Source organism: Macrobrachium nipponense, chromosome 16 (assembly GCF_015104395.2).
Source record: "Macrobrachium nipponense isolate FS-2020 chromosome 16, ASM1510439v2, whole genome shotgun sequence".
In the NCBI taxonomy this organism is placed as follows: domain Eukaryota; kingdom Metazoa; phylum Arthropoda; class Malacostraca; order Decapoda; family Palaemonidae; genus Macrobrachium; species Macrobrachium nipponense.
The window spans coordinates 36,046,258-36,070,842 of NC_087209.1; the positions used below are offsets into that span (position 1 = coordinate 36,046,258).

Genomic DNA, 24,585 nt, shown 5'->3' on the forward strand with positions numbered 1-24,585 from the left:
CGGGGACTGCCTGTAACTTGGGAAGACATTATAGACCAACCAAATGCAGCCATTTTTTCCAATTTTGTTTCATTTTTTTTTTTACATTTTTTCCTGATTTGTAGGGTTTATTTTTTTACCATAATGAAAAAATGCATATCTAGCAGAAAAAATGACTTTTAGAAAAAAATCTTCATTTGATTGGAGGTCTTCATCTGGTCTATACTATATGTTAGTAATCCCAGGTCTTAATATTAAGTATCAAGGGAGGAGATAGAATTTGAAAATGGTTATTTCGGGATAAATTGCACTGGCGTCACAAAACCGAAGGTCAGAGGTGAAAATCATGTGAGATTTGGAGATGTCTCGAGTCACCGTTATTAAGTGGTATGAATGTCAAAAGTTCCTGCCTTAAAAAATGTCATTGCCGGCCATTCCCCCTGTCACCCCTTAAACTCAAAAAATACTTGCATTCAATTATAGTGAAGTTAGTATCAAACTTAATGTTTGCAGTATTAGGTTACTGATGTGATACATAAAGAAATTTTACTAAAACTAATGAACTGTTGAGAAGGATGCTTATTTTTTGTACAAAAAAAAAAAAAAAAAGTAAATAAAGGCTTTGACATAGGAAATACTTATGTTTTGGTAGTTGCTGTTGAGTCCTCAAGGATTTCCCTTTCCATGGTCTATCCAGAGCTCCATGGTGACCAGGCTAATGTCAAAGAATTCTCTTCAGTGGTCTTGTGGCAGGGCATTGTGTTGTAATGATAAACGATTATAACACGTGATAGATTATAAATGGACTCGGGATACAAGGGCACTTTCTATTATCCTCAGCAAATGCTAAAACCCTATATACCTACATCAAAACTGTAAGAAGAAGTGTTTATGTGCATACGCACCATCATATTGTTTACATATAACCAAAATCTGACCAAAACGCCATTCCTTTCTGTTGGTCAATGTAGGATGATGCCATACCCAAAACCCATGTCTTTTCATCAGGGAAGTGGGAGGGTTTTGAGGACTCGACAGCAACTACCAAAATAGGTTTTTCCTACGTTAAAACCTGTTTTTTGATAGTGTAGTCACTGTCTTGTCCTTAAGTATCTCCCCCCCCCCCCCCCCCCCCCCCCACCACCAACTTTTTTAATATTTTGGTAAGGTTGGTTTGTTGTATGCGATAACTGGTATTTGTTCACATTCATTTGTTGTATCTGAGTATTGGATCTACGTATTTTTTATGCAAATTGCAACAAGTCCCGTCAAACTTTCTGATAGCTGTTTGGAAACTGAGCTGTGCAAGGCACATTTTGAGGACATGCCTATTCTGTCTTGAGTATGATGGAGAAAGACAACAAGCCATGAAAAGTATCCCAACACAGTCCCAGCTGCTGAAAATGTCTGCTGGGTGAGGTGGGATCTTGGCAATTTCATCATAAAACCTTTTGACTGTAGTCAATTGACTATTGCTCTCAGGTTTTTCAAGCACACTTTTGCTGTGGGCCCCCTGATTGACCAGTCATCTAGGTTGGCTATTACATAGTTGTATTTCCAATTTCTCGAAGAACTACCGTTACTAACTGTAAAATCTAGGGAAATGTTTAGCCCACATGGCATGACTTTGAACCTATACATAACTTCCTATCCGGAGCCTTAGGAAGGGGCGTAAGGGAACGGCAACAGGGACGTATCAGTATGCATCTTTCAGATCTATAGTTGTCTTAAGTCCCTTTAGAACAATTGAACACACTAGGGCAACAGTAGTTATTAGGAAAATTTTGGCAAACAATGTGCTTGTTCAATGTTCATAGGTCTAGGATCACTCTTCGTTTGGAGGAATCCTTTTTGGGGACATTTAGAGACACGTGCCTGGTGACGAATATCCGCATGTTTTTTCTATGGCTCCCATTAACAGGGCCTTTCTGCACGTAACATTCCAGAGAGGGGTCAGCTTTTTGATAGAACCCTTTTACAGGAGGGCGAGGGGTGAGACTGTTTCCCCCCCCCCCCCCCCCCCCACCCCCCCCCCCCCCCCCCCCCACTTAAAATTAATGCTTTGTCCTCAAAGGGAAGACTTCAATTGCCTATGGTGTCATTGAAGTCAACCCCCAACCTTACCATTCCTATTGGTATCCGCCTCTTTTTCTGCCTCTGCCCTTGAGAGGCATTCCATTTGTTGCTTTTCTTTTTCCTATTAGAGGGTCTTTGGACTTTGTGAAAAAGATTATCTTGCTGTTGTTGTTGTCCTTTTGTTAGGCATCATCCCTTTTGAACACCTACACATTTCTTTGAGGAAAAAGACTATAGGGTGACTGAAGGCTTACCTTTTTAAGCAAGCCTTTGGGTTGGGTAATGGGAAGTTTCGGGTTTTTGTTTCCTAAATTCCCCTTTTTCCCAAAGGAGAGTACTCTTGTACAATTCTGATGGCAGGCTTGGTCGTTAAGTTTTTAACCACAACAGACTCCTCATCAAACAGGTCGTTACAAAAGGGCTACAGGTAGTCCCTGGTTATCGGCGATCCAGTTTTATGGCGCTTGTCTAGCACCATAAAATTGGCAATATATGGCACCGTAATGAGCAGAGTTCCTTTTGGTTTTCAGGACCCTTATGGCACCATAAATCACTGAGTTTCGGTTAATGGTGGTTTTAACTTATCGGCACACCCCAGGGAATGGAACCGCCGCCGATAACCGGGGACTGCCTGTATTATGTAATAATGAAGTTACATTGGAAGTGATTAGGTGGAGCCCTCCAATGTTTACATTCACTCTTTTATGCGCCACCCTAAAAACCGTGTTACAGAGGCCCCAAATCTCATGGTAGCTAAAGTATTCTCACTGAATCGATAGATTGTAGCCTACTGCTTCGTAGGCTACTGCCGACATCGTTACCTGAACGAATTGATTAATAATAATTGTGGAACTTTTCTTTAGATAAAACTTCAAAATAGAATGATAAATTCTTCAAAATATTTTCATTTCTACAAATAGCTAATGATTCAACAAAATGTAAGAACAGCACTGACATGTACTAAACAGCAAAAAGCCAGTTTACGGCTTTCAAACACAATAAAAATTGCTCCATGGTCCAAACTAAAACATTTTTAACTGGAACTTGAAATTATGCACTTATCTTTCAACTTCGATGAACTCTGGTAATGAAATCTAGAAGCAATGGTAATGAAATCTATAAGCAATGAATAAACTCTCGGTGCTAACAATCCTAAATCGTTATTGCCGATGTGTACTTGAGAAAAAATAATGGTTTGCGGCTTTTCACGCACAAAATCATTGTTCCTCATTACTATCAGGCAGCCTGCGGTTAAGGGCAATCGCTCTACGGCGAATCGGTTTTACGGCTGTTGTCTAAAATATTCGTTACAAAAATAAGTCATTTAAAGGTATTTTTACAGCACAATTTTTGGTCAACAGCGCCACTAGCGCCGTTATGTCTAGCGAGTACATACATTTGTAGAAATACTGTTCAGCCCATAAAGGTTATGCAAATGAAATTAAAAAATTGTATTGAGAGTTATTACATAGGTATTAGGGTAAAATATATGCCTCTGACGCCGTTCTATGCAGAAAATATCGAGTTAAATGAGTGCAAATTTAGCTATGGATGTGTCGATTTATAAATGTTCATGCTTTTATGTTTAAAATGTGTATGAAAATGTTTTACTTATAGGTATTTTTATTTCTGCGCATGAATATGATACAAAGGCAGCTTTTGAAACTGCCCTTCACTTTATCAAATATGTTTTTTCATGTTCATTCTTGTAAGCCGACGCCTGCCGCTCTTCCGAAAATATTGAGTTAAAAGAAGTGCAAATTTAGCGATCGATGTGTCAATTTTATGACTGTTCATGCTTTAATGTTTAAAATATGTATGCAAATGTATTATGTAGTATAGGGTATTTTTAATTCTGCGCAGAAATATGATACTAAGGCAGCTTTTGAAACGGCCTTCGTGTTATCAAATACGATGTTTTTTCATGTTCATTCTTGTAAAGCAGCTGCCTGCCGCTCTTCCGAAAATATAGTTGAAAAGAGTGCAACTTTAGCGATCCATGTGTCAATTTTATAAATGTGCATGCTCTTATGTTTAAAATGTGTATGAAAATATATTACCTATAGGGTATTTTTATTTTTGTACATAAATATGGTACAAATTTATTGCAGCTTTTGTAACTACCCTCCACGTTTTTTCTTGTCTGCCACTGTTCCGAAAAATGCATGGTGTTATTTTTATTATTTAGCATCTTTTCCATAAATCCTTTAAAAAGTTATACATTACTTTACTGTATCCAAAACTATTGTATGTATTCTCATATTATTATATTATAAAATCTACAGCAAATCTAAGCTAGTATTCCGCAGAGTAGCCAATGTTTTGGTTTCAAATCAGCTGATATTTTGCCATATTTAACGCAATTCTGAGCAAATTTCCTTGCTTCTAGTTGGCATAAACGAATATCTAGATACTTGACTTATATGAGACAAGGTTATTCTTATTCAACATGTTTTTAGGTGGAAATATGAATTGAATATGTCTCGTTGTGATTGTGAACTTTTTTTTTTTTCATTAACAGATTACGTTGGCGGCATGTTTATTGCGTAAAAAAAATTCCATGATTCCGTTCGCAATTTTCCTTTATATCATCGTAATGCAAACTTTACGTTATTTATCTTATATCGGCGTGAAACTAACAGTAAAATGTGTTATTTCAAGCCCAGTAGTTTTGATTAAATTATTTTATCTCAATTTTATCTATGGGTGTGTTTGAGGGCATACGTTTACTGGAGTTTTATCCTTGTTGCCGATGCACGGTAATAGCCATTAGCAGCTTGAACAGTTTTCTCAGCTTCAGTTACAACTAGGTTTAAATTTAACTGTATATTTCCGATTGATCTTTGATCTACAGTGGTACCTCGACATACGAAATTAATCCGTTCCGAGGGGGCCTTCGTATCATGAGCTTTTCATATCGTGCACCACATTTACATGTAAAATGCCTAATCAGTTCCAAGCCCTACAAAAACACACCAGTAAATTATATTTCCCGGCTTACAGCACATGTTCTAAGGTTACGACGCCGATCCGACGGAAGAAATATGACTCCAAAAAGGCAAAATACTGTACATACTTACATACTTGAGTAATATTCAACTGCATGTAATGTTCAACCCCATTTTTACTGCATATTTTAGGACTTTAGCATATGTTCCTTAGCAATAAGCCTAGCCTATGTTAGCAGGTTGCCTACTGTAGCCTAGTCTATGATTCTGATATCTAAACCTAAGAAGCTAAAAGCTTAGAATATGCCAGTAAAAGCATGTATAAATAATCAGTATGTACTCATTTCAAATAATTATTAATTAATCATTAACTATAATACACACAAAAAAAAAAAACCTTCCCACATTTTGTTTACATTTAGCACTTACAAGTATCGAATAATCGCCAAGCAATCACTTTTCTTGGCACACAGTAAGCCATAAATTTTCATTATCTCTCTTCAACTAATGAAACTACCAAACAGTATAATAACCATTCATTTCTATTCTTTATTCTATCTTTACCTAATGGAGATACCGAGATACTGACAGCTATAATGAAACATATATGTAACATTAAAACAGAAGAAGAATTCTAGAAAATACGTATTTGTTGGCTTCGATGATAGCAGTCTGATTTATTTTATATTTTATGATATCTAATTCACAATTTTTTTATTAAATGTATTGAATGTACTCATTTCAAATAATTATTAACCATTAACTATAATAAATAATCAAACAAAAAAAATAACTTCCAAACTTCTGTTTACGTTCAGCACTTACGAGTACCGAACGATCGCCAAGCAACCACTTTCACCTAGCACACAGTACGTACAGTAATAAATTTCCATTATCTCTCTTCAACTACTGAAACTACCAAACAGTATAATAACCATTCATCTCTATTGTTTATTCTATCTTTACCTAAATTTTATTTTTTTTTTTTTTTTTTATAAATGTATTGTATGAATAAGTTTTTTCAATTTACAGCATCCTTTTACCAATAGAATACATAGAGCACAAGGGGTAGATGCTGACCAATAGGAGAGCAGGATCTTATGGGGGACTAGCATCAGGAACCAATGGGAGAGCGGGAGGATGGTGGCGGGTCCGGGCGAATCTCGGGTCTTTACAGCAACAGCCTTTCGTAACTTGAACTATTTTCGTATTTAGAGCCAAAAAAATCTTCGGATTTGCTTTTGTATCTCGAGTTTTTCGTAAGTTGAGCCTTTCGTATGTCGAGGTACTATAGGGAATAAAGTTATTACATTAGGATATCTCAGTTCTGTTCTACATAACGTCGTTTATAACACTACGGTAATCGTGTACGATGATTGAAATACAAGCCAAATGGATGTTATCAAATTCGGTTGTACTTAGAAAAAAAAAAAAAAAAATAATCTTTTCACGTTCGGTTGTTCATGTCTACACATTTATGCAAAGAGTATAACCGTTTAAAACCATACTTTCATCATCCTCTTTTGCTGTTTTTGAACTTATGTAACTAGAAGATGGGATAAAGTTAGGCTATTGTAATTTGGTCTCTCATAGAATCGGATTATCGTAAGAGGAATTATCGTAATTTGAACACTACAGCTACCTGTACACTGTATAAAACCTTATTATATCTTTACATACTCTAGACACCCAAGGATTAAAACTAGGCTTTTTTCACTTAGCAGTAGTTATAATACTATAATGTACTGTATAGTAAATTCTGTAGATCTATACTGCATAAATATAATTTTACTTATTGCGCCATCGCGGGTTTAAGGCGCCATTTGACTAGTCTAGGGCACTGTTAACTGGTCTAGAATTTTGAAAGAAGGTGTGCGGCGGCCGTAGGCTTTAAAAATCGCTTAGCGTCAAAAATCACTTGGCGCTGGCAGCCAGGAATGGAACCCCTGCCGCTAACTGAGGGCCGCCTGTATATTTTTTCCAATAGCCTCGGTAATGAAGTTAATAAGTCTAACAATCATAAATTGTAAGAAGCGCCTACGTGTGCTGGCAAAATAAGCAGATTACAGCTTTTCATGCACAATAAATCTTTGCTTCACAGTCTTAAACTACAAAATTTTTAACTGGAACTTAAAATTATGCACTTAGCTTATCATCTATCAATTAATGAAGAACAGATTTCTTTGAGCTCTGGTTTCTTGACTGACAAGAAAGGGAATAGCATTTTGGTCGTATGTAAACAATATGACTGCGTATACACATAACCACTTCTTCTTGTGGTTTTGATGTAGGTAACTGGGTACTTGCATTCACTGAGGATAATAGTGAGTGCCCTCTTATCCTATGTCCATTTATAGTTTATCACAAATTATAATGTCTATCATTACAACAGAACACCTTGGCACAGGACCATTTAAGAGAATTTTTTAACATTAGTCTGGTTACTATGGAGCTCTGGATAGACCATGGAAAAGGTAATCCTTCAGGACGAGACAGCAACTACACTATCAAAAAATGTAATTTGACCCTAAAAATGATTCAGTGGTAAAGAATATGGCAATTTGTATTAATTCTTATATGGATTTCATTTTTTTAGGGTTCCAAGAGGTTTTTGGAAGACCATCTCGATGCTTCTGATTCCCCACTGTTATCAGAGACCCACTTTACTCTTTGTTTAGATACCCTGGGCAATAGCAATACTCTTAGGCTACATGTCTCCAAGAGGCCAAGAGAAACCTCTCCTGGACATAACTTCTATCAGGTTGGTGTTTAACTTTATATGATAAACTCTTGTAACTCTTTCAAGCATATGATTTATGCATTTTGTGTTTTTTTTTAATGGCCATCATTTGTAGTAGGACTTTGGTTACATGTACAGTACTGGTAATTCAAGGGTATGTATTAAGAGCTTTACCTCAGTGCTTGATGATACATGAAAATATAAGGGTACTTTATTCTTTTCATGTTTATAATGGAATCTTAATGATTTCTGAGTAGCTGTACTGTATTTTGCTTAGGAATTTGTTGGACACAGTACAGTAATACCCCGAACTTACATGATTCAAGTTGCAAGAATTCACAATAGCACAAACTTTTCATTGGACACTAACTAATTATCATATGCTAGTTCTTCACAATAGCATAAATATTAACGAATCCTCCAGAAACACTGCAAAACCCGCAAAATTGTTTTATGTTTAATTTTTTATGTAAATATTTAAGTTTTAAAGCTTTTCTGTGTAAAATCTCTATTGAAACTGTATTATTTTTATTTTTTTATATGCATGAATAGAATACAAAGGTAATTACAGCACCTACAGTTAGTGCATATACATACTTTTACAAGATGCAATATCCATTCACAAAGTTACTGCACTTTTCAAAGATGATATTCCTTCAGAAACTTTGTTTAATATCTGAAGTATGCACTAGTATACTACAATTAGAATCAGTTTTCATGCTTTTAAGTGTAAGATCAGTATGGAGATTCTGTGTATGCTATTTATATTTTTGAAAATATAGACAAAGGCAGTATGTATTTCACAGTGTTTGTCACTATAGAAGACCTTCATGATCAACTAGTAAAACAGATCAGAGACATAACAGAGTTGTTGTTCTGTGAAAATTACTATCTTAACCTCGGAGAAAAGTACTGGTACAATCTCTATTTACTATGTTATGTAATTACAACACATACAGTTAATGTACTTTCAGAAGATGTGATCCCATTTTGGGACTTTGGCTTTTTTAAAGGATGATACCCCTCCAGAGTTTTACCTCCACATAGTACGTACACCTGATTTCTCTCTCTCTCTCTCTCCTCTCTCTCTCTCTCCTCTCCTCGTCTCTCTCTCTCATCTCTCATAGTTAGCCCTCACACTAGTACATGATCTTTAATTGATTGAATTTTACCGTCACCCTCTGCAAACATTACGTATTTTCTTTATTTCATTGAATTGTGTACCTTCATTATAACAGACTTATGAAATTTATCTAGTGATGCAAAGAAAACTTGTTTTATTCTGATGGAAAAAGAAAATGGCATCCCATGAATTAGGGGTAAGGTTAGTATAGTACATGCGAAAATGAATACGTATGTACGTAGTAGTTACTCTTAACTATTTTTACGCCAACCAGTTATTTCTTTTTTAGGGGTAATGTATTAAACTAACTTTCATTTAAAAGTTAGCTTAATACTTAGGGAGCATGATTAGGGTCATATTTAGTGTTCAAAACTCTAGAAGTAAGCATTTATTAGCATTTTTAGAGACGTGCCAAACTACACGAAACTTCCCCTTACGCGAGGGGGTCTGGAACCTAACCTCGCATAAGTTCAGGGTATTACTGTATACAGTAATTTGTTCATGCGCGGAACAAACCTTCGGTCTTAACAGTACGATAAATCTTCTGGCGCCAGCTGGAAACCAGTTAAAAACAATAAAAAATTGTAAATGCAATGAATCTGTGGTATCTGGCATCCGATACCTAGTCGAGGTGGAAGCGAGTTAGAGGCAGCACTTGAATCCACTGATGCATCAGTCTTTCTTAAACCGCCTTGAAGAGTAGACGTTCAGTTTGCTTGCCTTCCCAAGCCGGTTTTCACCTAAGCCTGTACAGTTGTTTCATATGTTTTCCCATCCAGCTTAAGAAGTCCTGTGAGCATCAACGTTTTTGTCCCGTCCTTCCAGGATTCCAGAGTTAACGCTTCCTTTGGGATAGGTGCATCTTCCTACTGCTTCGTCTTTAGCACTGCGCTATGTTGCTCAGGAACGTCACCATGGTGGTTCCTTAGTTACAAGGGGTGGGGGGGTTGTCCTATCATTACAGGACATCTCTGATGAGTAGCAATACTGAACGTATGTCTTCATAGGGGATCACCTCATAGGATGCCTCTGTTGGAATACTCATTCCTTTGGCGGTGCTAGGACATCTCTGTCTACAGTGCAATTACTTTGACGTGTAGAGCATATTATCATTGGACACCCATTTGGGTTATCATATTGTCTCCTTTATCTACTTGGAGAAGACCCATGTTTGACTTCTTAACTACACGGTTCAACAAGAATCTAGAGGTCTGTTCATGGTCCCAGATCCGTTTGCTGAGGAGGAGGACTATTCTGCATACTGGGAACATTCTGGGAGGTTGAACGATGGAATGCCCCACCTCCCTTTCTCGAAACTCCTGAAGACCCAGGAAAGATGCCTTCAACTCCAACATTTTGATGTGGAGCTGTTTGTTCTGTGCACTTCATGCCACCGAGGCCAGGTGTTCTTTGAAATGAGTACCCCAACCTTTGGAGGAGGCATCCAAGAACAGGAGCAGATCCGGAGGGGGTGAATGAAGAGGAACTGCCATTGTCAGACTCCAAAGTCTAAGGATGACCCTGATAGCTCCTTGTGTCCCCAAGCTGAGTGGCTGAGAGAGAGATTCTGCTTTAGTACAACCTTCTCCACAAATCTCGCGTGAGAGATACCACCAATCAGTAGGATCTTTATCTCTTCATGTCTGGAGTCTGTCCCGTATCTCTTAAGATTGAAAGGTCTTTCTTGCAGAGCAGCTACTTAGACGTAAGGCTACTTCAGAGGCTCTTCATCAGCTGTATACAAGATGAACTGTTTGCTGCTCTGATTGGTGTCATCAAAAGAATTTGTGTCCTCTCAGAATTTCTGTTCAGTAGATAAAGATCTGGATATTTTTCATAACAGAGGAAATTCTTTCTGTTTTTAGTGGGAGGGATTACATGGCTGACTTGTGATTAGCTCATCTGAGGGATGTTGACATCACTTCACCCTGAGAATTCTCTTTGTGGCTCAAGAGCTTTGAGTGGTCTTGTTCACCTAGGAAACTCAGACCTCCTAATAGGGATCTTACTCTGGTACTGAGTAGTCTTCTTACAGGTAACCGACTTTGGAAACAGTTTTTCTTCGGACCTTGGCTTCCTTGGAAGAGTTGGAAATCTCCAGGGTCATGTTTATGACTTACACTCACAACAGGTTGGGGTCAGTAATTTTTTAATTTGTGCCAGAATTTGTAGCTAAGACCCAGATTCCCACAGTTCACGATGAAAGCTCTGCCTCCTTTTCTCTTCCTTACAGTGTGGAGTTTGTTATCAGTAACCTTCAAGAGTTTCTGCTTTGACCCATCAAAGTACCGCATTGTTATCTGAAGGTCTCGTCTCCTAGAGTTTAGGTGTCGTAGACCTTATGTTATTGCAAGCCAGGTCTAGAAAGAGGTGTCCTAGAATACCCTTTCATTTAACTACAAGAGGTGATTAGGCAAGCCTACTCATTGTCAAGTTCTGTCACCAGTTAGGTGCATGCAGAAGTGCATGACACCAGAGGATTAGGTTCCTCCTTGATATTTTAGAACTTATCAGTTCATAGGATTTTTAATGATGGTTCCTGACAGCTTCAAACTACTTGTACTTTCTTCTACTTGAAGGATGTTGCCTACAGATCCTTGGACACGTTTTCCTTGGTCTAATGGTGGTTGTTCAACAATTGTAACTTATCTTGTGCCTAAGATGATTGTGTAGAGTAGGGAATGAGTGAGATGATGGGTCTCTTTTCTTTCCCATTTCTCCTTTCTTCATACCTATGGGCAATTTCAAGAATAGACATATCATACACTGGAACTGGCTTGATGCAGATGAGCATTGCAGCCATATGGTTACAGTACTTATGTTCCCTACAACATACAAATCTGCTTCTCAGTAGCTTCAACTCCTCTCCAGGAAGGGGAGTGAAGAGTGGTGACAAACCCATTTCTTGTGGCTAACATGGTTTGTTGCATGAACAGCTATAGTAGTTCTTTTTGAATCTCATGTATGCAATGAATCTGGACATATTTCATTGTGTTTAAACCCAATGAACTGAGTGTTAGATATCCTCATATCTAACATCTCAAAGTATTAGGTCCTCTTTAGTGTATTCTCATTTGTAAGAAGAATGATCAGGTGCGCCAAAACTCCAGTATGTTCAGGATTCTTATACCTCCCTCCAAGAATGAGTCTATCCTACTGTTAAGACTGAATGTTTGTTCTGCGTATGAACAATGACAAATTTGTATTAATTTGTATGTTTCATAGCTAACAAACCTGAGGTCTTAACATTGACTACCCACCTCTAGCCACCCCTCTTATGTTTCATCTGGGTTGGAAGAAAGACTGATGCATCACTGGATTCAATTGCAGTCTCTGACTCGCTTCCACCTCAACTACTTATCAGATGCCAGATGCCACAGATTCCTTGCATTTACTATTTTTTATTGTTTTTACCTGGTTTCCAAATGGTGCTAGAAGATTTATCATACTGTTAAGACCTCAGGTTTGTTAGCTATGAAAAATACAAATTAATTAAAGATTTGTCATTTTAAAATAATCATTCTGAAAATTTTCTTATTAAAGGCTTTGGAGGAAGCTGGAAAAGCTTCTGGTGTTGAAGTTGAAATGGTGCATCGCAAGATTAACCTTCAAGAGGATACACAAGCTTGGGAGCACGAAAAGTATAGCATGCGTAGACTTCCAGCCTTCACACTGTCTAGACTTACGGTGAGATTAAAATAGACCTGATAGCATTTTAGACTTATGTTGAGATTAAAGTAGACCTGATAGCATTGTTTGCGTGTTGTAACTTGGAAAAATAGTTGACTTGCAAATACAAACCTTAGTTATGCTTTGCTAGTTAGTAATTCTTTAAGAATGCAATTCTTTTAAGAATGTTCTATATAGAATAATATTCTTTGGTTCAACTAGCTGCATCCACATGCTACTAACATTGACCTTCACATTTGTATCACTCTTCACAGCTAGTATTCCTTGAAGAACTGCAGTTATCAAATGCTTTTGAAAATATTTTTGACCGAGAATTGATTAGAATCCTCATATTTATAGAAAATTGATAAATAATTAAAAATTGTACATACCATAATTGGTTTTGCAAACCTTTCCCCTTTTGCATTTTCATCAAACTTTGTTTTCTTTAGGGTCAATACTACATCTCTTTGATGGATAATCATTGATTTTACAATGTCTGGTCTAGGACAATCCAGTTAGCTAAAGCTTTTGAAAAACATTTTACTAAGACTGGACCACATTCTTTACTATATTTTAAAAATTCATACATTATTCATTAATAACTATTTTTTTATAAACTTTTCAATTTTGCATTTTAATCATATTTTGTTAAGGTCATTACCAAATCCCTTTAATGGACAGTTTAAATTGTATAGGTACTGAGATAAGAATGCATACTGTATATTTCCATGTATAAAAAGACTTTTAGATGGGGTAAAAATTATGGCAAATTTTTTTGAATTTTTCTCATATCTGTAGTATGAGATGACTGCTAAATTACAAAACCATCTGTTTATAGGTTTAGCTTTTGGTTACTGTATATACTTACATTTTGAAGATCAAATTTTGAAGCTAATTTTAAGGAGGTTGCATCATACATGATATAAAATTGGCATACAGGCAGTATCCAGTTATTGGTGATCCAGTTTTATTGTGTTGGCTAGTGCCGAAAATCAGACTGAATTTTGGCGCCCAAATGCACCAATTTCCAGTTATCGGCACAGATAATAGATTATTGGTGCTGATACATACCTAACAGAGGCACTGTTAACAGGTTATTGGTGCCAAAATCTGGTTATCAGCAGTTTTTGCTTATCATCAAACCGCCGGAAAGGAACCCCTGGCAATAACTGGGGACTGCTTATATCTAAGTGTCACATACAGTGGACCCCCCGTATTCGCGTTCTCTGGATTCGTGGACTCACACATTCGCGGATTGCTCTCGGGCCGGGAACGTTTCCCTGCCTTATTCGCGGAAAAATTCGCGGCATTCGCGGTATTTTTCTATAGGAAATATCCAACAAAATTCCTGGTTTTTTGTTATCAATTTCATCATAAAATGCACTTTTTGTGATAAAACTATTAAAAAAACCAAATATGAAAATTTTTAGTGGTTTTTCTTAAGTTTTAACTAACAAAATAGGCTGTTTTTAGCATTTTTATAGGGGTTCCAAACATTCGTGGATTCTAACTTCGCGGGGGGGTCTGGTATGCATCCCCCGCGAATACGGGGGGGACCACTGTATATTAGTATCATAATATAAAATACCAACATAGTAATGAATATGCATCTTTTCCATGGATCTTATAAAAAGTTATGCTTTACATCACTGTATCCAATAATAATGTACGTACAGTATTCTCATGTCATTATTGTTTTATAACATTCAAACATAGCGATCATGTGCCATTTGCATTGTTTTTGTGAACATGGACAACATTACTATTCGGGAATTTTTGTTTAGGCATTAGTTGCCGTTTAAAGATAACCAAAGGGGGAAATTTCATCCCATTTGCCATACACATTAAAACTACAGTTATATAAATATGTTCCTTCATATCCAGTAGTTTTGATTATATATTTTTCTCTCCAATTTTATTTGATGGTACAACAAAGTTGAGGGAAGTTTCACCTGTGTTGCCAATGCATGATAATTTATAATCATTAGAAGCTTGAAAATTATTTTCTCAGTTTCAGCTACATTTTACAGCTTAAATTTAGCAGTATATTTCCTTACCAATCTTTTCTCCATAGCAAATATGTAATGGTAAAAGGTATGTACTGTAATGTAAAAATATATTGGTTCTATTCTACTTAACGTCATTTAATATAACATAAATATGGTAATTACTTACTATCGTACAATGGTTGAAATGCAAGCAAAACAGCTGGTGTTCAATGCGTTTGTTCATAGCAAAACAGCTGTTTTTCGTTTGGTTGCTATGGCTGTACGCGTTTATGCAATGAGTATAGTGTTGCTACTATTCTCTTTTACTTTAATCTATTTAACTAGAAGATGGCATAAGAGGTGGAGGCAAAGGGGCTAGTCTAATCTACAATAATTATTGTACATAATTATTGTTCATATGACTGAATTGTACTAAACAGTGTTGTAAACAGTTGTATGTAATCCAACATTGTGTTATTTCACCAAAATGATGATGAATTTTTAATGAAAATTGAACATTACATTAGTATCTTAAATGTTATCACGTACCATAGTAGATTCACATCAACCTTGCATTTGATGTCCAGGCCCGTCCCTTATGACGCTCCTGATTGGCTGTTGATAATCACAGGGCTTGAAACTCTCAGTCTCTCTCGATAGTTCACATAGGCAGGATGTATGTTCCACCTCTCCTGAGGGATATGTCTTTCAAAAGGATCCCTCAAGAGAGGTGAAACATACATCCTGCCTATGTGAACTCTCAAGAGGGACAGAGTTTCCAGGATCGTGACAGCTTATCAACAGCCAGTGAGGAGCGTCGTAAGGGAGCGGCCTAGACATCAAATGCAATGTTGATGTGAACCTACTACAGTATAATAGTACATTAACATTAAAATTATGAAAGAATACTGAAAGACAACATTGCTGGGAGCACTACCATAACTCGATGTCTACATTTTGTCAGCTGGCTGGCCTCACATAGGTAAAAGTTGATTTAATTAATATGGAATTATTCCTCAAACAGGCTTTTTATCATGAAGATATGCCAATATGTAATATGTAAGGTAAAAATGGTTTTATTACATTTACGCTTCGTTGCTAATCGCAGACAGCAATACAATAATGTACAATAATGATTGTGCGTATGACTGCATTGTTCGGAAGAAGTATTTACCACCAAAATGCTAATGAATTTGTAATGAAAAATGAACATTACATAATCCTAAACGTTATTGTTACCGTAATTACGCTACCATTAAAATTTCTGAAAGGTTACCAAAAGAAGTGTTTCTATGAGTGCAACCATAACTCGATGTTTATGTTTTCTTAGCTGGGCTTGCATCTATAAAAGCTGAATTCATTGATATGGAATTATTTCTCAAATATGCCAATAAAAAATAAGGTGATAATGGTTTTAATATTATTATTATCAGTTTATATCATAATGTGAATTCTTTTTGTGTACGTCAGTGGTTGTGCACGTCAGTGGTTATTGCACCGATGCCTAGGCTAGCCTACCTATAATATACATCACTTAGAGTTAAATGTTTGATTTTTAGAATGTTAGTATAAGACAACCTCCAATTTTTAGGGGTGAATTTTAGGATACAAAGGTAGTCTTATAGGCGGAATTATACTGTACCTAATCGCACAAAAATGTCTAGAACCTGCCATGCCAGAATAATGTAACATATTAGGCCTGTCTCTTGCAGAATTTGTACTTCTGTTTGGATATCCTTAATGATAAAATGGGTGTGCTTTTATTTGTTTTTGTCTGATTTCTATTATTATAGTTTTGTAATATATTTGGATGAAGAGGGTTGAATGGAATTTGCATGGTACAAAGCCATTATTCAAACAAATCACCAAGGGGTTGTTTATTTTGAGCACCACATGAACCCTCCAAACACTTGATTGTATAGAGAGGATTTCATTGGCCCTCCTGTAGTTTTGACAGAATCTTAGAAATGAATAACCTCTGACACTATTATTTTGACATGAAATGTACAAATTGTGACATAAATAATGTATTTAAGATACAAGAAAGTAAAGCAAAATTACTATGAAAATATTGTTTAAGCATATTACCTCCAAAACAAAACTTGAATTTTCAAATTAGGATAAGGAAATATTGATAGATATTGGAGACCTAAATGAAATTGTAAAAGTAGTGCCTATTAGTAGTCAGTAGTAACAGTACTGATCAAAAAAAAGGTCCCTTCTGATAGCATAAAGATTGCTGTAACCTGGCTACTCTCACCTATTTTTTTTGTTCTTAAATAATTCAGTGGAGTGTGAATAGACTAGAGAAGATTCTTATTTGAACTGTAGAATATAATCCTATTTTTGTATGTATCTGCACATTGGAGTGTGTGATACACATTAAAAGCTACAAGATAGTGGATCATTCTATGAAAAATGATAATGCACTTTTAACAGTAGTTTATATCCAAAATAAAGTTGATTTGGATGAAATTAATAATCAGAGTCCTGTATTTAAAACTTCCTTAACATTACTTGTTCCTAGCAATAGCCACGTAACCATTTGTAACGCCTATAATCGACCAAACTCCAAGTACATGTACATCTGCTTTAAAAATGCAATATTGCAGTAATCTCTCCCATATCTGCAGTAAAAGGGCCAAGGCCCTGCCAGATAGGGTCAAAATCCAAATATACGTAAAGTCAAATATTTGCCCTACATTGTCAATACCGCATAAGTGTAAACTCGAAAATATTCTTATAAACAATAACCATCACATTTTAAAGTGAAAACTCAATGCCAAAGGCAGTTAGCTAGCTTATTTTCCAATATATGTAACAAAATATACTGCATCTATGCTGTACAAAAGAAAAAACCAAACCCGTTTTTCTTTTGTAAACAGCACACAATGTGTTAAGTGTATTGTACATACAGCACACTTTCAAATACACAGGAATCACTTTCTTTTCCCTTTTTCACCAGAACAAATGAAAATACTGAATAACAATAAGAAAAAAACATTATACACAAAAAAACAAATGTTTGCGTTTTTCCTGATAACTGTCTATTTTAACAGTTCACAGCTTAATTTGATCGTTCAAACACAAATATTTCTTGAACTATTATATACTAAAACAATTTAATATCATTCAAATAAAAGTACACCCCAAACCATCCTCCAAAAATATCCTAAGTCATTTTAGATTACCCCTTTTACAACTGTTACTCTTAAGTATAACCAGCCCAAGAAGAGTCTACTTGAGACTCAGAGGTCTGGAAAAACTAAGCCCTATTAATAATAAAACTCTTAAGTATATTAAGTACTTGTTTTAAAAATTTTATTTTCTAATATTAATGTAAACAGCCAAATATCTGTAAATATCTATAATATTTTCTCTCATAGTATGTATTGAAGTTATTAATTTTCCCTTAAAATGATCACTAATTCACTTTTTTTTTTTCTTCTTTTTTTGTAGAGCAACACTGTTTATTCACTAATTACTGTATTTTTTCATATTGTGTTTGTGACTAAATCCTTGAGAAACCCTGCAGAGGTGGTTATGTTTAATTTTTAATGTAATTTATAAGTTTTCTTGCTTTTATATGTAAAATTAGTACTGAAAGACTAATTGATAACAATAGTATCAACTTATGTCAGTTAGCGCCTCAGTGGCGTGGTTGGTATGGTGTTTGTGTCTCACCTCCGTGGTCGACGGGTTCGATTCTCGGCCATTCCATTGAGGAGTGAGAGATGTGTATTTCTGGTGATAGAAGTTCACTCTTGATGTGGTTCAGAAGTCATGTAATGCCGTTGGTCCTGTTGCTGAATAACCACTGGTTCCATGCAACGTAAAAACACCATACAAACTAACAAACAGCTTGTGTCCGTTAACTATATATGAAACTGGAAAAAATTTTCTAATAGCAATAACACTATCATCAGTTGACATCTCTCTATACTCTGGATATATTTATAGATGCTGAGAAATCTTTTTTACATGCTTTAAATAAAAACAGGTAGGGAAAATCCACTCACTATAAAAAACATTTCATGACTGGTTTTGTATATTTTTTTCCTTTTCCCCTTTTTTCCCAATTCTGTTAAGATTACTTTAGCAAGTTGACTGCAAAATGTACTTTTAAAAAATTGTACTTTTTAAAAATTATTTTGTGTTAGTTACACATGTAACTTGATTATTAATTTGAAAAAAATTTTTATGGCTTCAGAATGCTGATCACCTTGAGTTTTATTGAAAAAGAGGTTTCTGTATTAACAAATATATATCCCGAATATAGATTCTCACCGTATGTTGTTTCAAACATATACTATATTGTAAATATTAATTTAACTATTTTCCAAGTAGTACAGTGAACCCCCGTTATTGCAGACTCCAGATTCGTGGACTCGTATTCGCAGATTTCTCTCTGGAACATATATCCCCATTATTCGTGGAAAATTCACCTATTTGCATTATTTTTTCTATGAGAAATATCCACAAAATCCTTATATATATATAGATATATATATATATATATATATATATATCTATTATATATATATATATATATATAGATATATATACTATATATATATATATATATATATATATATATATATATATATATATATATATATATACTATATATAGTATATATATATATATATATATATATATATATATATATATATATATATATATATATATATATATATATATATATATATATATATATATATATATATCAATCAAATCATCATAAAATGCACTTTTTGTGATAAAACTATTAATAAACTAGGTACATATAAACATTTTTAGTGGGTTTTTCTTGAGGTTTAATCAACAAAATAGGCAGTTTTTAAAAGGGGTTTCAGCTATTTGTGGTGGGGTGTGGTCTGGTATATATATATATACATATAATATATATATATATATATATATATATATATATATATATATATATATATATATATATATATATATATATATATATATATATATCAATTTCATCATAAAATGCACTTTTTGTGATAAAACTATTAATAAACTAGGTACATATAAACATTTTTAGTGGGTTTTTTCTTGAGGTTTAATCAACAAAATAGGGCAGTTTTTTTAAAAGGGGTTTCAGCTATTTGTGGTGGGGTGTGGTCTGGTATATATATATATACATATATATATATATATATAATATATATATATATATATATATATATATATATATATATATATATATATATATATATATATATATATATATCAATTTCATCATAAAATGCACTTTTTGTGATAAAACTATTAATAAACTAGGTACATATAAACATTTTTAGTGGGTTTTTCTTGAGGTTTAATCACAAAATAGGCAGTTTTTAAAGGGGTTTCAGCTATTTGTGGTGGGGTCTGGTCTGGTACTCATCCCCTGCGAATATTGGGAAACTGTAAATGCATTAAACTTTTAATTAAAAAATCCTTTTTGTTTTATAGGGTCCTAAAACTGGTGAGAGAGGAACCATCTTAGATACAACAGAGTCCGTTGACATTGACTCACTGACTCGAAACACAGCAGTGGTTGTCAATGCCCTCCTCCGTCACATCTACAACACTTCCATAGATGGTATTCTAGATGATGGATGGTAAGTTTTCCAGTTCCTATGCTAATGAGGAAAAAATAATATCCCGAATAGATTTAGTGCTTTGAGCTGTATTCTTTCATTTTATTATTACACCAAGGAAAGGAATTCAACTGTCCAGTGAAGGTCACACATGACATGACTAATTTATTCAACATCATCATAAAATTTTTACATCAGCTTTTCCCTTCTTGGAGTTTGACATGAAATGAGTTCTCTCCACTCTCTTCTATCCTTTGTTTTTTCTGCCATAACTCTGATGAGATGAAGACAAGTGTACTAGTACTTATATATTTAGTGAGATCATAGAAATGCATATTTATACTTACGGTAGTTGAAGTTCTTACACATGAAAGGAAGAACAAGTCTTTTCCTTTTAGGACCTATGCTTCTTAGAAGAACTGTTCACATGGGTAAGATGCTCCTATTATTTATTATATGAAGACCTTTGTGACTGTACAGGAAACAATTGAAATAAGCCTGTACTTATTGCATTAGCATCAGAGTAAGTGAATAGGTGGAAAACTCTGGTGTTAGAAGTGTACTGAAAATGATAGCCATGAACAAACAAAATTTTATTTTAGAACGGAGGGAAAATAGATCAGAAAGCAGTTTGTATGGACTCCCAAGCAAAGTGAAACTTTTAGAATGCATATTTTATTGATTACTAAAACATTTGTTAATCGCTCATGCAGAATGCTCGAGTATAAGCTCCAAGAAATTCAGCAATCATGATTTTAAATATATAGATCAAGAACTTGCCAGTTGATATTAATCTATGGAAGTAATTTGGTACCATAAATATTTTGTAAGTTTAAGATATTTAGAATAACATTTTCTCTTTTACTGAGTTTAAAAGTGATAGGCCAGGTCACCTTTATATGTTTTAACATTTGGTGTGCACAATTACAAAAAATAAATCCTAGAATACTTCTTCAAGGAGTACAGTTCTCTCATATAATTAATGTTTGTTATAATGAATGTTTTCTTTTATAGAACATAGAAAACTATAGCAACTGATTCATTAAGTCCAATATCATAAGGTGAAAAAATCCTGTTGAAAAATCTTTCAGAATCTAGACAGCCTTATATGTACATCTCTTGTAATCCACAGAACCAGATTTAGAGAAGCAGTATGATATTGAACACTAAATTTTGACAATAAAAAAAAATTGGGTTATTCTTACAAAGAATCTTTTGAAAATTTAACACTTCAGATAATTGATTTGTGTGTTATATATATATCAGTAATAAGTCACCAAACAGCACGTGACAAATATGTGGGTAAATAGCCACATGAAAGGTGCAAAATCAAAGACCAGGTACCAGGCGCTTTCGTGTATTGCGTACACTTCTTCGGGGTACAAAGTAAAATAAATAAATAGAAACATAAACAAGAAAATTTCACAGAACAAAGATCAAAGCCGTTAACAAGCAAATTATCATTACAAATTGTCACTACCAAACAAGTAAGAATACTTTAAAAGTGCTTAAGAACTGAAACTGCAGTTAGTATAACAGGCTGTTGCTAAAAGGTGACATTGTATTTCCCTACAATTTTATAAACAAGGTAACTATCTAATTTGAAAAGAACTGAACTCATATTCATAAGTTGATCGTTAAAATGCTTAAAAAATGCAGATTCAATTATGTTTCTTTTTACAATATGGTTACAAAATATTACCTCAGATGCATTTTTCCAGTCTATACTATGGTTAAAATCATTCATGTGTACAAATAAAGCACTTGTTGATTGACCTGTTCTAACTGCGTAATGGTGTTGTTTTAGACGGTAATCTAGTTCTTTACCAGTTTGACCAAGGTATTTGTAATTACACAGCCAGCAACAAGGAATCCCGTGTAAACACAGCCACTAGTTTCCTTTGGGGAAATTACGCACAATGATATTTTGAAGTGTTCCTGAATTTTTGTATACCACATTTATCTTGAAAGTTTTCAGTAATTTCTGAATAAAAGAAAGATTTACATTATATGGCAGTGTTAAGATATTTTCTCTCACAAAAGGCTCCCTATTGTTAGTTGGAATAAAAAATATTTCTAGCTTTCTGGAAAGATTTGTCAATTAAAAGCTTTGGGTATTTTAACTTATTTCCTACGTCATAAATTTGACAATTCTCGTAGTCTAGGAATTCCGGACTGCATATCCGTAGTGCCCTTAAAAACATGCTACAAAAAACTGAGTTTTACATTAACAGGGTGGTCTGAATAATAGTGGATATAAGAACAGACATTGGTAGGTTTCCTGTAAACATCAAACACAAAGCTTCTATCCCTTCTATGGACCAAAACATCTAAAAACGGTAATGAACAATTATTTTCTTCTTCACGGTGTGAATTTAATAGAAGGTACCAAATTATTTAACTTGTCTAAAAATATGTTCAAATTTTCGCACATGGGCCAAACACCCCCTTAGGCAAAATATCAGGTAATATTTTTACTTCAAAAAATTCCATATACAGATTGCTAAGTACTGGGGAAAGGGGATTCCATAGTCATTCCAAACTTTTGGTGGTAATAATTTCCATTAAAAACAACTTACAATCTTTAACGCATAGTTTTTATCAATTCTAAAATTTTATCAGAAGCCAAAGGTAAAATATGCTTTGTTAATTCGTCAGCTAAAAAGTTCAATAAATCATCAACTGGAACATTGGTAAATAAAGAGGTAACATCAAAACTGATCATTTTAAAGTCGTAATTTACGTGAGCATTACTGATTTTTTCAACAAAATCTGTATTATTCTTTATATGTGATTTAGATATGTTTCCAACAATAGGCATAAGAATCCTAACTAACCATGTAGACAGTTTATATGAAACACTACCAACCGAACTGATTATTAGGCGGACAGGATTACCAAACTTGTGCGTTTTAATAAGACCATACATATACGGTAAGGTTGCACTTTGCGAGGAAAAACTGTTTGACTAGAGCATCATTTCCTTTTAAGACACTTTTTAATATCTTATTGAAATTACTATTACCTGTGGCAAGGGGGTTTTTTTTCTCAGTTCTGAATAAGTTACATGATCTGACAAAAGATTGTACATTTTTCTAACATACTCATCCTTATCCATTATTACCAGAACCTGGGATTTATCAGCCTTCGTTATATGCAGGTCATTATCATTTTTCAAGTCAATGTAACACTTTATAAAACGTCTAGGAATACTAGTTGGGATTGGTTTCGACATGGCACCGTAAGAAACTACCTTTACAAATATTAAGTTCATCACTAGATAAACTACTATTCCTTTCCAGATTATTAACCCTCCTACGCCGGAGCGGTAAATAAAAAATTGTCTCCCATATGCCATAGGGGTTTGTTTTCGGAGTGAGCGCGGAAGCGGAAAAAATATTTTTTTCAAAAATCACAGCGCTTAGTTTTCAAGATTAAGAGTTCAACCGAAGGTTGAAATTTTGGCAATTATCGTTATTTATATGAAAATATCTCAAAATTGATAAAAGCTACAATCATGAGTATTTTATTGTTGTATTCTACATAAAAATGCGCTCATTTTCATATATAATACTTCATGTAACGGCTAATTTATAATAAGTGGTACAAAAATTATGTCAAATGACGAAATAATTTCCGAGATGTGTCACAGATACTTTTTAGTGCGGCAGAAAGAAATTCGTGCTTGCGCGCCTGCGTAACGATTGTAAACAAACAACACCTTGATCCGTGAACTCCAGCATCCCCAAGGCGCGTGATTCAAAAGTTTTAGGCTGGTAGGCCTATTAACGTATTTTTCCGCGAATTTTGAAAAAAAAACTTGTAAGTCGACGTAAAATACGTCCAGTCGCACACGGGAGACAAAAAACGTTCAACGTAAAATACGTCCAGTCGTCGTAAGAGGGTTAAATGAATTAGCAACATCTACATAATCAATATTTTCTTTAGAATTGATAAAACTATGCGTTAAGATTGTAAGTTTGTTTTTAACGGAATGGCTATGGGAAATCCCCTTTCCCCAGTACTTAGCAACCTGTATATGGAATTTTTTGATGTAAAATATTACCTGATATTTTGCCTAAGGGGTTCTTTGGTTTCGATATGTTGATGACATATTCTGTGTTTGGCCCATGTGCGAAATTTTGAACATATTTTAGACAAGTTAAATAATTTGGTACCTTCTATTAAATTCACCGTTGAAGAAGAAAATAATTGTTCATTACCGTTTTTAGATGTTTTTGGTTCATGGAAGGGATAGAAGCTTTGTGTTTGATGTTTACAGGAAACCTACCAATGTCTGTTCTTATATCCACTATTATTCAGACCACCCTGTTAATGTAAACCTCAGTTTTTTGTAGCATGTTTTTAAGGGCACTACGGATATGCAGTCCGGAATTCCTAGACTCCGAGAATTGTAAAATTTATGACGTAGGAAATAAGTTAAAATACCCAAAGTTTTTAATTG

General features: G+C 34.6%; 1 protein-coding gene across 1 annotated transcript in view; it reads left to right on the forward strand.

Moving 5' to 3' along the window:
- The window catches only part of LOC135195658 (BOS complex subunit ncln-like), a gene marked incomplete in the record, with an annotated part of 219,585 nt that overhangs the window by 54,372 nt on the left and 140,628 nt on the right, over positions 1-24,585 (forward strand). The window contains 3 exon segments of the mRNA XM_064222028.1: positions 7,600-7,764; positions 12,410-12,553; positions 19,993-20,140. Coding sequence (XP_064078098.1) covers positions 7,600-7,764; positions 12,410-12,553; positions 19,993-20,140 — 457 coding nt within the window.